The 13983-nt window shown below is 44.9% G+C and overlaps 1 protein-coding gene across 3 annotated transcripts in view; it reads left to right on the forward strand.

Moving 5' to 3' along the window:
* Positions 1–8335, forward strand: part of AMPD2 (adenosine monophosphate deaminase 2) — a 48147-nt gene extending 39812 nt beyond the window's left edge. For all 3 annotated transcript variants that reach the window (XM_081915384.1, XM_081915383.1, XM_081915385.1), the window contains 4 exons: positions 1225–1345; positions 1593–1766; positions 3639–3749; positions 5158–8335. In XM_081915384.1, coding sequence (XP_081771510.1) covers positions 1225–1345; positions 1593–1766; positions 3639–3749; positions 5158–5373 — 622 coding nt within the window. In that variant the 3' untranslated portion in view covers positions 5374–8335. The remainder of the gene's footprint in view (positions 1–1224; positions 1346–1592; positions 1767–3638; positions 3750–5157) is intronic.
* The last annotated feature ends 5648 nt before the right edge of the window (positions 8336–13983 follow it).

The following is a 13983-nucleotide window of genomic DNA, read 5'->3' on the forward strand; positions in this document are numbered from 1 at the left end:
CTGTTCTCCATCCAGAGAAGCACCCATTCCTGCCTACGTCAAAGAGGGCCAGTTAGCAGTGTGACCTGAGGAGAGTCCCCAGAGCCGGACAGAGAGGTCTAGAGGCCTGAGGTTCCCCAGTCCTGTTCCTTTAAGGCTCTTTGCGCAACCTCCTGAGCCAAGTCTCTTTGGGTGCCTGCTGACTGAGCATGCAGCACTGTGCCCTATTAGATAAGTAGGTGCACAGAGTCCTTGGAGGTGGCTGCTGGGTTTTGTGTTAGCTTCACACCTTCAATGTTGTTGCTTGGATCCCAGTTCCCATTCCACTTCTCATTCTAACGGCTCATCGCCTACTCCTCCTACAGAAAGACACTGCTGCCAGTAATGGATGAAATTCAAAGACTATTTAGTTAAATATGCTAAGATAACTTAATTGGAAAAACTTGCAAATACCAGATAGGCCTAGGATTGAAATATGTGATGAATAATATGTTTAAAGTTAAAATGAAAAGAAAGAAAGATGTTAAGTGATTAAGTTAATTTTATGAGAAAATTGGTTTTGGAAAACTGTTACAATGAAATACACTGAAATTCAGCTAGGGGGGATTTGAGAAAGTCACTTAACGATGTTACTAAGATTGGATTAAGTACAGTTAAGGTGTATGTATGTATGTATGTATGTATGTATGTTTGTTTGTTTGTTTAAAAATCTTGGAAAATCAATAAAAATATTGGGAAGAAATGAAAAGAAAGACACTGCTGCCAGTTTGCTACCAAGTTCAAGATGCCGGTCTTGGTGCATAAAGCCCATTACAGCTTGGGAGCAGGATGCCTGAAAGATCGCTTCACCCCTTATATACCCAGTCAATCAATTTGTTCTGCAGCTGAGAGCCTGCTGAAAGATGCAATTTTATCAGGAAGTCCGCACAATATAGGAATCGGGACTTTTGTGTTGTTGCACCTACACTTTGGAATTCCCTCCCCATGTACACTGGACAGGTTCCATTTCCGTTGTCTTTTTAGGCATCTATTGAAGACCATCCTCCTTCAAAAAGCCTTTTAAGTTGAGGTTGGTCCTAACCTGCATCTGTGTTGGAATAATTTTTAAGATGTTTATATTGTTTTATCATTTGTTGTTTGTCACCCTGGGCTCCCTGGGGAGGATATAAATGTAATAAATAGGCAGATAAAATGAAGGCACTATACAGTGACACTGAACTGTGTGTTTTGCTTCTGGTTCTCTAGGAAGAGAGGCTTTCACACCTTTGTGCTACGCCCCCATTGTGGAGAGGCAGGGCCCATCCACCATCTGGTATCTGGTTTCATGCTGTCTGAGAACATATCACATGGCCTCCTGCTCCGCAAGGTGAGATTAAGAAGGGGAGGGGGGCACACTTGGAAAACGAGAGCGTGTGTGCCCATGTGCAAACTCGGTGGCAGAGCACATGCAGAAGCTTCCAGGTTCAGTCCCTGGCATCTCATGAGCCTTCTGAACTTGTTGAAGGAGGCACATCCTGGGTACTGCTGCTATTCACTTCTGAGCCAAGGATTTGATGAAGCTCAACACTCCCCAGATGTGCTGCCCACCTCCTAACCCTGCATTTCTTCCATAGGCACCTGTGCTGCAGTACCTCTACTACCTGGCCCAGATTGGCATTGCCATGTCTCCACTCAGCAATAACAGCCTCTTCTTAAGCTACCATCGAAACCCTCTGCCAGAGTACCTTTCTCGGGGCCTCATGGTCTCCCTGTCCACAGATGACCCACTGCAGTTCCACTTCACTAAGGTGAGTGTGATGTCGCGGAGGCCAAGTGAGGCCATGACCCTGTGGCAGATGGCATCCATTTACCTGTCTCGTGTAACGTCTGACCTTGCAAAAAAAAAACCCCACAAAAAACCACTACCCACTCCAAGCAAAATGCTTTTTTGACAAGCCTTTCCTTCTTGTAAAGTTTGTATGCAGAGATAATCTGTATTCCACTGGTTATTTTCAAAGAATTATAGAGTTGGAAGGTACCCCCAGTCCAACCCCCTTCAATGCAGAAATCACAACGAAATTATCCCTGACAGATGGCCATCCAATTTCTGCTTTAAAGCCTCTGTTAAAGGAGAGAGTGCCACCTTCCGGGGCAGTGTGCTCTACTGTCGAACAGCAATTAGTGTCAGAATGTCCTTCCTAATTGGAATCTCCTTTCTTGTACCTTTAATCCATTGGTTGGGTTCTTTCCATTCCACTAAGCTTCTGTTATGCCCACTATAGCAATCTTCTCCTTTTAGCGGCAAGCATTCCAGTTCCTTCCCCCACCGCAACCCCCAACTTGGCTTGGAAGCTCTCACAGTATTATCACATTTCTTCCGTTTCCCCCTGAGGTCCTTTGGCTGCTTCTCCCATCCTGCTCTGTGCTTGTTGCCTAATTCTACTAACTTGGATGCTCAGAAACGTTTTCACCCTCGCCCTGAAGCAGATGCTTCCCAGCTCCTGTTGGCTTTTCCCAAGGAGCGTCAGTTTAAAATCTGCTTGGAATGTTTCTGATAAGTTACATCTCAGTTCACGTAGAGCCTAGGCCTTTTTGCAGAGGGCTGGCATGCCCCAAGACATTCCCTAGTGCCTAAGAAGTTCCAAAGCTCTTCTCCAAATACTTCATTCATTCACTGAATCTCCTCCACTTCACCTGCCAGCTCACCTACATATGGAATGGGTAGCATTTCAGAGCAAGCTACCTTGGAGAAGCCCTACATTTCACCTTCCTACCTAGCCAGATGTATCAATAGCAGTCAGTTAAATGTCTTTTCTGCATGACAGACGCTTATAGAACTTGGATCTGAGGGCTGGGACCTTGTGGAAGACTTCAGAAGTAACTTTAGCAACTGTTCTTGGCTGGAGGGGGGGCGGGAATCATATTCTGTCTCCATTTTGGTCATATATGTACATTTCTCGGGTTCCACTTTGTAGGGAGATTTTCCTCTTAATTCCTTTTCTGCTTGTGCAAGCACAGAGTAAGTTCCTCTCAACAAGTCAGCATGAATGCTGCCACCTAGTGATTGTTCAGTTGTCTGGACAGATGCCTGTCCACTACAGCTGTCATAGCAAGAACGTAGTAGTCAGCCTGTAGTTTTGAGCTTGCTTCAGCCTGGAGGGATAGTAGCGGAAGGCCAGGCCAGGGTTACAACTGAACTGTATTTACAGGAGATGTTGCTTCAGCTGTCTCCGTCTTTTCAGCTATGTTCTCCGCATGCCGTTGTCCTACTTTTTCTAGTACATGCTGTTCTCCTAATTGTCTAGTACAGAGAAATTGCAGTAGGGTAGCCAGAATATGCCCCATGATCTCATAAATCTCACACACCTACCCAGCCGATCCAGTGTGCACCAGAATCTCCAAACCTAGCTCAGTGGCATGTCTTAATGCTCTTTATATACAAACAGAGGATGCAAGTAGGTTACTTTAGACTCTGGAGTTTATGTGGAGGTGCCCTTTTTTTGAAGACAATGTGTATAACTTCGCTGCTTTCAAAATGTGGTCAGAAAGCCCTGCTTCATTGGGGGACCCTCCTGCTTGTTCTTCTGAGTGGGACCCTAGACACCTGATGGGGCCACTGTATGTTCTCATCTGCAATATAGTCCATGATGCAGCCTGACTGACAAAACCATCTCTTACAGGAACCCCTGATGGAAGAGTACAGCATCGCCACACAGGTTTGGAAGCTCAGCTCCTGTGATATGTGCGAACTTGCACGCAACAGTGTGCTCATGAGCGGCTTCTCCCACAAGGTAATGCTACATCTTTTCCCCCCCTGAAAAGAGGTTGCCTTTGTTCCCTAACTTCTCAGAGAATACAGTACACAAGAATACCCCAGCAACTCCCTTCCGTATCGGTTCATGCCCCCATGTCTCCAGCTTTGGAAATTTAAGATCAGTTTAGAACTGCCTCCTGCCCAGCTGTGCCTTTACACAAACATGAACAGGCTCCAGCTAAAGATCTTTGAATTTGTCATGTGACAACTGGGCTTTGTGAAAGGCAGTGGCTGGGATCAGGCCCAGAGGGTCTCTTCTCAGCCCAATTCCTTCCACTCTGTGGCATTTTCTGCAGCACGACCCCTTCTGAAAGGGGAGAAATTGAGCTCAGAAGGAGTTGTGTCATGAGGTGGATATTGTGTAACCTCCCTGCTCCTCTCCAGACTTTGTGACCCTTTAAGTTTAAGTGATGAAGGATCCGTCCTCCTGGTTGTCAATAAGACCCTGGTGGATGGGAGAGGGAATTGATTTTGGGCAATGCTGTCCCTGTGGCCTCTTGAGCTCAATTTCTCCCAACTCAATACCACTGCAGTCCTTTTATGTGAAAGAAGTCCCCCTCCTTACCCAAAAGGATTCATCTTCCAGTCCAGGCCAGCTGAGAGCAGCTCACATTTTCTGCCCCTGTGGGATTTGAGGAGGTGGGAATCAAAGAGTGGTTCTAATCTGTCTCCTCCTCTGCCCTTATTAGGTTTTGAGATGTCTGCCCAAAGACGTCCTACTTTTGCAATATAAGGAATTGTTGCACCTTGGAGTGTTCCTGTTCAGGATTCCTGCCATTTTCAAGGGTGCTCCATTCCATTTCCCCCCGATTTTCAAGTTCTGCCCATCCACTCAGTAGTCAGTCGCTATTCTGTGCTCATTGAGCATGTTCAGTCCTTAATCAGCTGTTTTTATTCTTGCATTACCCATTCGGGTTTGTACTTCTGCAAAGCATTGACATTTCACCCCCAGGTCTGCTGATAACCTGTCTTTGGTATGTGGAAGGTGCCATTTTGGCCTCATAAGGAATGGCACTCAGAGGACAAGTTCTCTCTTAGGGTATAGAGAACCATAAATGTAGCTGCCTTTCTTTTATTTTGCAAAAGATGCATTGTAGCCTTGATGAGAAACTATAGAGATGTAGCCCATTATCCTAAGAGCCCAGACGTAGGCTCAGTTTTGTTGCCAGCTCTTTACAGCTTCCAGAGGGCTTTGTTTTCTAAGGTTTCTTTTTTACAGATTGCTTAAAGACAGACAAAGGTATCCTGGGATTTTATGCTTGGTGCTAGCCTTGATTAAAGTGCTCATGGGCACAGGATCTTACCATGCAGTTGAATGGCACAGTGGAAAAGCATAAGTTGTCACTTGTCCTAACAATGGATTGGTCTCTTTCTTCTTTGCCCAGGTGAAGAGCCAGTGGCTTGGGCACAACTACCACAAGGAGGGTCCTGAGGGCAACGACATCCGGCGCACCAACGTGCCAGACATCCGGGTGGCCTACCGCTATGAGACACTTTCCCAGGAACTGACCCTCATCACGCAGGCTGTGCAGACGGAGGAACTGGAGACCATCCAGGAGGAAGACCTTCTGACCATGAGCTCCAGCCTGGATGCTCGCTGAAGAATGGCCAGCTCACAATCTCCCCTCCATCCCCTTCTTGGCCTGTCAAGGTGGGGCTGTCCTACAAGCATGAAGAGACCCTGACCAACCCACCCACCTCACCCCGGCCCCATGGACCGTTTTAATTTCCTGTTGTGTTTTTGTTTTTAAGCATCTTGTTATCTTCTGTTATCTCCTGGAAAGGCATTAATGGGTTGGGGCTTTTTTTGCACTTGGTAACCTGCTGGGGCAATGGAGGCGGGGGTGTCAGAGAAATTCCTTTTAGGGTCTCTAGAATGAGTTCTAGAAAGGGGGAAGAGCATCCTGCAGATGTTGGCAGTGCTGTTTTTGAGCAGAGGCTGGACAGCAAAGAGTAAGGCTGTGGCAGAGACCTGCTGAGTGGACCTTAGAGGCTCCTGGCGACAGTTGCATGGAGGCCAAATGAAGCACCAGCATGGAAGCACGTGTCCCAGTTGTATTTAGAATGAGATGCTGTGAGTGTTTGTGTGGCTCTGCCAAGGGATAGAGCAGAGTGGTGGTGGCTTCTGCTACGTTGGATTTTTTGTTTGTCCTCTGTTTGGCTGCTGGCAGCTGGAGTTTCTCATTGGCCAATAAAACATCCTCTCTATTTCTCTTTGGTTAGGCAGCCCTGCCTTTTATTAGCAGAGCAGCATGTTGGCGCAGCTCTCCTGTGCACAGCGTGGCCATGTGGTGAGAGTCTTTTCTGCCTCAAGCCCTTAAACTCTGGTGTCTTTTGCTTGAGGAAAGGGCCAGTTCTCAACGCCCCTGCCTTGGGAGGCAAAATACTGTGAGTGGCTGGGGAATAGTGGGCCTTCGAGTCTAGCCCAGCAGGATAAAGAGAAAGTAGCCTGCCGGGTAACTGGCATATTTAGCATTTGTCTACCCCTCTCTACAATCATGTAACAAAGAGGTCTTTATCTAAGTGTAACAAGAGGAGCCGTAACACCCATCCTAGCAGGGGCTTTTGCCTTAAGGTTGAAATGGATGTGACATGGGCGTTCTGTGATCAGCCATCTTGAGTATTCCTTTATTTATGTCCTTTTGAAACAAAAAACACACACCAAAAAATACACCTTAAACATCTGTTTTTGGTTGGATCAGTGTCACTGAGAGTGCATGTGTTAATCCATTTATCTGATCTAAACTGTTGCCCTCCCCTCACCCCACAAGCCGCCCTTAGCCCAGGAGCAGGGCAAAAAACAGTATCTGCATCATATTTGTATTATTTTCTTGGAACATTTCTGCTGTTTGGGGACTGGATCAGCAAAATGGTGCCCACTTCAGTATCGCTGTTCCAAACAAAATCTGACTCCTCCTCCCTGGAGCTGCTCTAGAAAAGCATTGTTGCTTTTAAACCTCACCCTGTTGGGTCAAAGAGCGGTTTCTTGCCAATTGCTTGAGCTTGGGGAGAGCCGTTAGCTCTCAGTACGCCTTGCCACGCTTGGGCACAGACCATGTGGGCAACCTCCTTTTCCCTCTGCATTGGGTTGAGGAGAACAGCTTCTTGTGTCTGCCCTTGCATAATGCATATGTACGTCAAGATCTTCTTTCTACATTTGGCAAGGAAACATGGCGTAGTAATAGTTTAGCTTTCTCACCAGCAAAGTTGCTGCTGTTTTGGGAACCGACTTTGATGCCTCCTGCTTATTGCAAATGGGTAATGAATACTGAGGAGGCAACAGGCAGTAATTTCTGCCTCCTGCTGAAGCCATGTGACTCAAAATGGAAACGCGTAGAAGAACATGGATCCATGCCTTTCCCAGCTCTCCATTTTGAGTCCTGCCCTGTGAAAGGTTCATAACGGTTAGAAGGGTCCCCCCCCACAGATCTCTGGCCAAGCTTTTCACCATCACATAGCTTCTGAATCTTCCTTGTGAGCAGCTCACCATCCTTGACATATTGGGCCTCTGTGGCCCCCTTAGCAGTCTGTGTGCAACTAGTCGCAGTAAGGAATTCCTCGTGAGCACAGCCGCGAGGTAGTAGAAGACCAGTCTCAGACAGTGCTCACTCCTTTCAGACTCTCGGGCAAAGTCTGCATTGCTCACGAAAAAAGGCTTCTCAGTGGTGAGTCGATTGCACGGCGCCACCTCTCCCTTGCTGTTGCCAAGGCACTTTTGACCTTGTAGTTGCAAGCAGCTTTGATTCAATGGAAAAATGCGTTTGCTAAACATTAGGTGGGCAGCAGCAATAGAAATGGGGTTTTTATTTTTTCTAAGGTTGGGCAGGAAGCTTGCGGAGCCCTCCCTCTAGGCTGCTGTGGACCAAAATCTGAAGATCCATACTGCAGCCAGTGCCTTGCTTAAAGTAGTACATGGAGTGTGCCAAGACTGGGTAGATTTCCCCTTGAGCTTCTACCTCTGAAACAGGCACTTGCTCTCCTTTGTGTCCGTGTGTTTGTGTGTGTGCAAGAGGGGCAGGGAGAATGCTTAAAGAGTCAAAATGTTTTCTTTGTATGACTGGCATCTCACCTCCATGGCCTAGAAGGGGGAAACCTTTTTTCCCTTTCCTCCCCTACCTCTGCGCTTTTGTTTGGGTACCCAGAGAGGGCAGTGGAGGTGTTTTGCCTTGGTTTCAGCTAGCCTTGCGGATCGGAGCCACAGCATTTTGGTCTGTATCTTTGTGAAGATAACGGAATCTCGACTCAGGGAGTTGAATGTACCTTGGTCTATGTCAAGAGGGTTCTCCCCTCCCCACAGATCCCTCCCTCCTTCCTGCCTTCCTTGCCGCAACCTGCCTTGCTTCGCTTTGGTATCTGGTGCGGCACACACCATGTTAGTTTTTGCTTTGTTGTCAGATGGAGATGAAAGCCGTATCCCCCTGGCAATCACTGCATCCTCCTATCACACACTCTTGATAATTTCGACGTAGTTTGGATAAACTATCTGCTTGTCTGTGCTGAAATGTGATGTTAGAAATCCTATCAAACATGAGCATGATCCATCATTAAAGATTATTTAAGTAAGTCTTCTGTGTTGTTTCTGACTGAATGGACTTCTTCCTTTGGATGACTTATAGACCACACACAGGGCTATTGCTCAGATTGCTTCCACACAATGATGGAGTATGTTTTATGCGGGACTTTTGCTAACTGAGCAATCAACACCATGTCTTTGTGGACTGCAGGGCGACTACTCCTTTTTAAGAATTTTTTTTTTAGAAAAATGAATTAATATGTTAAACATTCAAAATATAAATGTATACAAGTTACAGAAAATGCATCAAATACACATGGCTGGTGCTTTAATTCAGAGACCCAATGAGCCAAGAAATGCTGCTTGCGTTGTTACAAAGACAGACATTAACCCCGCTCCCAGAATGTCATTGCTAAAGGTCTATTTTCTCTCCAGAAGGCAGGAGAGAGAGGTCTGGGATATTCTCATATGATTTCACTGAAGACACTTCTTGTGGGGGTGGTGAGTCGGGAGTGTATCCCTGTAAGTTAAAATGGTAGACCAGTACAGAACTGAAAACACCTTCATTTCTTGTGAGTCACAGAGCAAAATGGGTGAAATGGAACCCAGGAATCCTGTTTGCACCAAGCCTTCCTGAGGGGGCTTTTTAAAAGCTTTGAACAGCAGGAAATTATGGGTTAGGTATCTAACTTAGCTAGGATTGCCTATCTAAGAAAATGTGAGCTTGTGGATTTTGACCCTAGAGAATAACCAGATAAGGTTGGAACCATAAAACAGTAGCTAACGATCATGACCATCCCCAGGTTGACTGGAATGTGGGCTTGGTTCAAAATGGGAGGTTTCCAGATAGCTGGACTCCCTTACCCCAATACCCGCTCTTAATTTGTTACATGGTTTGTTATGTAACACACAAGTGATATCTGTAGTTAACCCAGGCTTGCATAAATATATATTGGCAGTAGTTCGAACAATTTGGGGCCTGTTTCGCTGGTGGAGACAGGTAGTTTATGAAAATGCAAGGCTACTATCCACATAAGTGCTCCCGCCTCCTTTCACAGAGTACATGAATTAGTGCACTTTGTCGTCATTGCTTTTTAAGACATAGCAGTGACTCACAGCTTTGGGGGGGGGGGAGAGAGGAATGAACTCCATCCAATGCCCAGTGCTGTATCAAGTAGAACAGGGGTCAGCAAACCTTCTCAGTAGGGGGCCGGTCCACTGTCCCTCAGACCTTGTGGGGGGCCAGAATATATTTTGAAGGGGAAAAAAATAGCAAATTCCTATGCCCCACAAATAACCCAGAGATGCATTTTAAATAAAAACACATTCTACTCATGTAAAAACACCAGGCAGGCCCCACAAATAAGCCTGAGATGCATTTTAAATAAAAGGACACATTCTACTCATTTAAAAACACACTGATTCCTGGACCTTCCGCGGGCCAGATTTAGAAGGCGATTGGGCCGGATTCGGCCCCCAGGCCTTAGGTTGCCTACCCATGAAGTAGAAGGTGAGTGCCTACATACAAGCATATATAGTAGTTGGGAATATTCCAGGTTTGGCAAGTCGGAACTTTCCTTTTCAAGGCTCCTTGGCTGCAGATAGTTGTAGCAGATAGTAACTTAGCACCGACTGTGCTAGCTGGTTGCTCCAAACTTTCTGAGGCTATTTTGGCAAATTCATGTAGTGTTTGCTATTTTAGATGAAACTAAAAATACTCTTTGTTTTTAAGGAGGCATAGGCAAACTTGGCCCTCCATGTGTTTTGGGACTACAGCTCCCATCATCCCTAGCTAATGGGAACAGTGGTCAGGGATGATGGGAGTTGTAGTCCCAAAACATCTGGAGGGCCGAGTTTGCCTATGCCTGTTTTTAAGCACAGCTTTGGGGTTAAAGAATTGGGGCTGGGAAATCTGAGTTTGAACCCACTCTTCATAGGCTCATTCTGTGGCTATGGTCAAGTGCGACTGTCTCCCGGCTGCAAAATGAAAATAAGAAACTTGCCATTTGGGATTTTGTGGTGGGTGGAAGATCAGTATAGTAAGGATGGTAAAGTAGTTCCTGAATTAAAAATGCTTCAGAGATGAGAAAACTTGTGGAGCATGAAATAATTGCAAAATGCCATGTTGCGAAGTTGCCAGAAGATGGTGCTCTAGCTTTTCTGAAACAAAACTCTGGGGCAGGCATAGGCACCCAAGGCCAGTGGGCCAGATGCGGCCCAATCGCCTTCTAAATCCGGCCCACGGACAGTCCAGGAATTGGTATGTTTTTACATGAATAGAATGTGTCCTTTTATTTAAAATGCATCTCTGGGTTATTTGTGGGGCCTAGGAATTTATTCTTTTTTTTCTTTCAAAATATAGACTGCCCCCCCCCACATGGTATGAGGGACAGTGGACTGGCCCACAGCTAAAAAGTTGCTGACCCCTGCTCTGGGGGATTGTTGCATTTGAGAGGAGTAAAAGATAACTGTTCCTTCATTTTTCCTGAGGGGGTGCAAGGCAAGGGAACCTCGATGGGTGCCAGCTACCCAAATCCCTGTCTTTTGCAAATGCTTTCCTTCCACCACCTGCTACTGTTTCTGAAGGTTTGCCTGGATTGAAAACTCCTGGACTCCATTGCCACAGTGCCTTGTGTGAAGCAATTGAATCCATAGGGTGAGTGCATGTATGTCAGGGATTGTGGGCCCTTTGCAAACCAGAGGAACTGTTTGGGGCACCACACACATCACAGCGAAGGACACCTCTCAACCTATAATAATAATTTTTAATAATTTTTAAATTTATATCCTTCCCATCTGGCTGGGTTTCCCCAGCCACTCTAGGTGGCTTACAACATATATAAAAATACAACAAAAACATCAAACATTAAAAAATGCAATATCCTATACAAGCAACAAATAAATCAATAGAAAACAATAACAACAGTTTACAGTTCTGTATACCCAAATTAAAATAACCGTCAACCCCAACTAAACATTTAACCAACACCAACCCAACAAAAATGTAACAGAGGAACCAAAATTGGAACCTTTTAAAACATTTTAGCCCGTTTCCCCAACCCAAGAGCTGTTCCAGCAATGTCCCTCCGGCCTCCCAGGAGCCTCTTTTAGCTGTTCAAGGTGAGTCTGGGCCCCACCCACTAGGCCAGGTGGAAATGGGCCTTGCCACAGGGAGCGGTCTTCCTTCCAGCACTCACAGCAGCAGCAATGTCCCTCAGGCATTCTGTTGGTTACAGCAGAATGCTTATTTCCAGCCTCATATCAACAGGAGAGGAAACGTCTGGGGGCTCCAGTATGACTTAAGTTCTGTTATGTTTAGATAACGGTGGGAGAAATGGGACACGATTACTAATATAACATCCAAACCTTGATCTGCTATATTGGGCATCTGAACACCAGAGGGACACCTCTAGCAAACCAAAAGGAAGCAGGGCCAAGAGAGTGCCTTAAGAGTTGTGGGAAGATTTCTGTGCAAGGCAGGATTACGAAGGCCGGGCGGGGTGGGGGGAGAGAGAGGTAACCTGAGATAGGTGTATCAGATGGTGAGCAGCCCAGGCCAGGAGAACAGCAGGAGGACTCTACTAGCCCTGCCTCATTGCAGAAGAATGCAAAATTGCCCTGTACAACTGAATAACAGTGAATTCTATCCCTAAAGAAAGGAGCACCCTTTTTATTCAGTAGGCAGGATAATACGTAATGTCACTGGAGAAAGCATCAGATTTGGTTTCAAGGTGTCCTCAGCTCACCAGTGTTAATTTCCTAACGTAGGACGTGCTGTCGGCAAGCTGCATGTTTGTGCCACAAGTTCCCATCAAAACAATCCACAAGATGTGAAAAAACATCCATACAGAGCATGAGAAGCAATCTCTCCAGCACATGAGGTGTTCTTAGTGTTCTTCAGTCAGTTTTTCTGCATAACGGGGGGTATATTCACACTACCACTTATTCCACATCCAGGGCTGCCTCGCTGCTAATTTTTTTTAATTTTTATGTGGGATTTAATAATTGAGGAATATTTTCCTCACTGAATATATTTGTTTTATTTATTTTTGAATAAAATGAGATGTTTTCTCCCATAGCATAAACATTCTTTCATTTCTTGTGGAATACAGTCTTCAGTTACTTAGTCAGAATCTGCTGGATAGTTCTTTTTTTAACTTCTTTTTATTCAGTTTCTATAACCAAACAACAGCAAAGAAAGAAAAAGAAAAATAGCCAACACATACCAAAAAAAAAGAAAAGAAAAGAAAACATCAACCAAAACAAAACACCTAAACCAACCAAAAAACAAACATTAATTAACAATAAATAACGTTTGACTTCCCTCCAATTTCGGTTTTGGGTTATGTGAATATTAAATCCATTCTGCAGTTTTTCATTTTTTAACGTAAACACATCGCAAGGGTTATATTAAACCTACTGTGATTTTTATATCTCTAGAATTTGTTTCCATATATGTTATGAATTTAGACCAATTGTCGATAAACCATGTACCTTTTTGCTCTCGCTGCTAATTTTTGAAGCTGCGTTCATATGATGTCAGCCGTGATGCTTATCAATATTATAGATTATTGACAAATACTGCTGTTTGATGCATTTTTTCCTCAAGCCACCTTCAGTCTCTGTATCCAGTTTTCTAATGTCAACATAACCCAGAAGCTGCTGTGCAGATGAGCATGCAAGTGCAGAAGACATCTGAATGAATAGGCTTTCCAGGGGGCGTTGTGGGGCAGGGAAACATTGTGGCTTGAAACGCAACTGGGCACATTGGGGGGGAGATGACCTTGCTGCATCTCAAGCCATTGATATGCCCTAAAAGGACAAACACAATTTGGTTTATTAGCCTTCTCCAGTGTCCTGTTTTGTTATGCAACTTCCTATGAGTTCAGTCTTTTAAGAATTAAATGTATTATAGATAGATATGTATAATGGGGGAAAAAAACAAATCAACCCATTTTCTTCAATTGCATAAATTTAAGTATCTTATGTTCACCAATTTAGATCCAAATATCACCCTTGCTAAAAAAAAATCAAGGTCCAAAACCAGTACCTCCAGTTGGCACAGGTGTTCAAAACTTCGCAACCATCTGTTAAACACACACAAACACTACCCAACACCAACATGAAATACTAAGACCCAGTGGTCGCGCATTGTTCCCATGAAATCATGTAAAAGGACCTGCTGTTATGTTATTGAACAATATTCACTGCACATCTGGAATCAGGTTCATAGCTCCATTTCATGGAAATCCCATGCATTTTGTAAAGACTTAGTGACAGAATTAATCACTATTCCACACATGCAATGTAATAACCCATGAGCTCTACATGAAGAGTCCAGCTCTTGTTAGGTGAAACTAAGAAACGGTTCAGGTTTGTTGATTTAGTACTTCAACTGCAGGTGCTGCATTCCTAGAGAAATTTCACAAAACAGATGATCTATAATGAAATTAAGAAAATCCTTAAGTGGACATTTGTTAAGAAACCGGAGGCTTTTCTCTTGGGCATGGTCGGCCAAACGGTACCAAGGGAAGACAGAACATTCTTCATGTATGCAACCACGGCGGCAAGAATTCTACTGGCAAAGTATTGGAAGACTCAAGAGCTACCTACTCTGGAAGAATGGCAAATCAAGGTGACAGAATTTATGGGACTAGCTGAGATGACCGGCAGGATTCGTGACCAGAGGAGAGAGACG

The sequence above is a fragment of the Podarcis melisellensis genome, assembly GCF_964234715.1.
Source record: "Podarcis melisellensis genome assembly, chromosome: 6".
Classification (NCBI taxonomy): Eukaryota; Metazoa; Chordata; class Lepidosauria; order Squamata; family Lacertidae; genus Podarcis; species Podarcis melisellensis.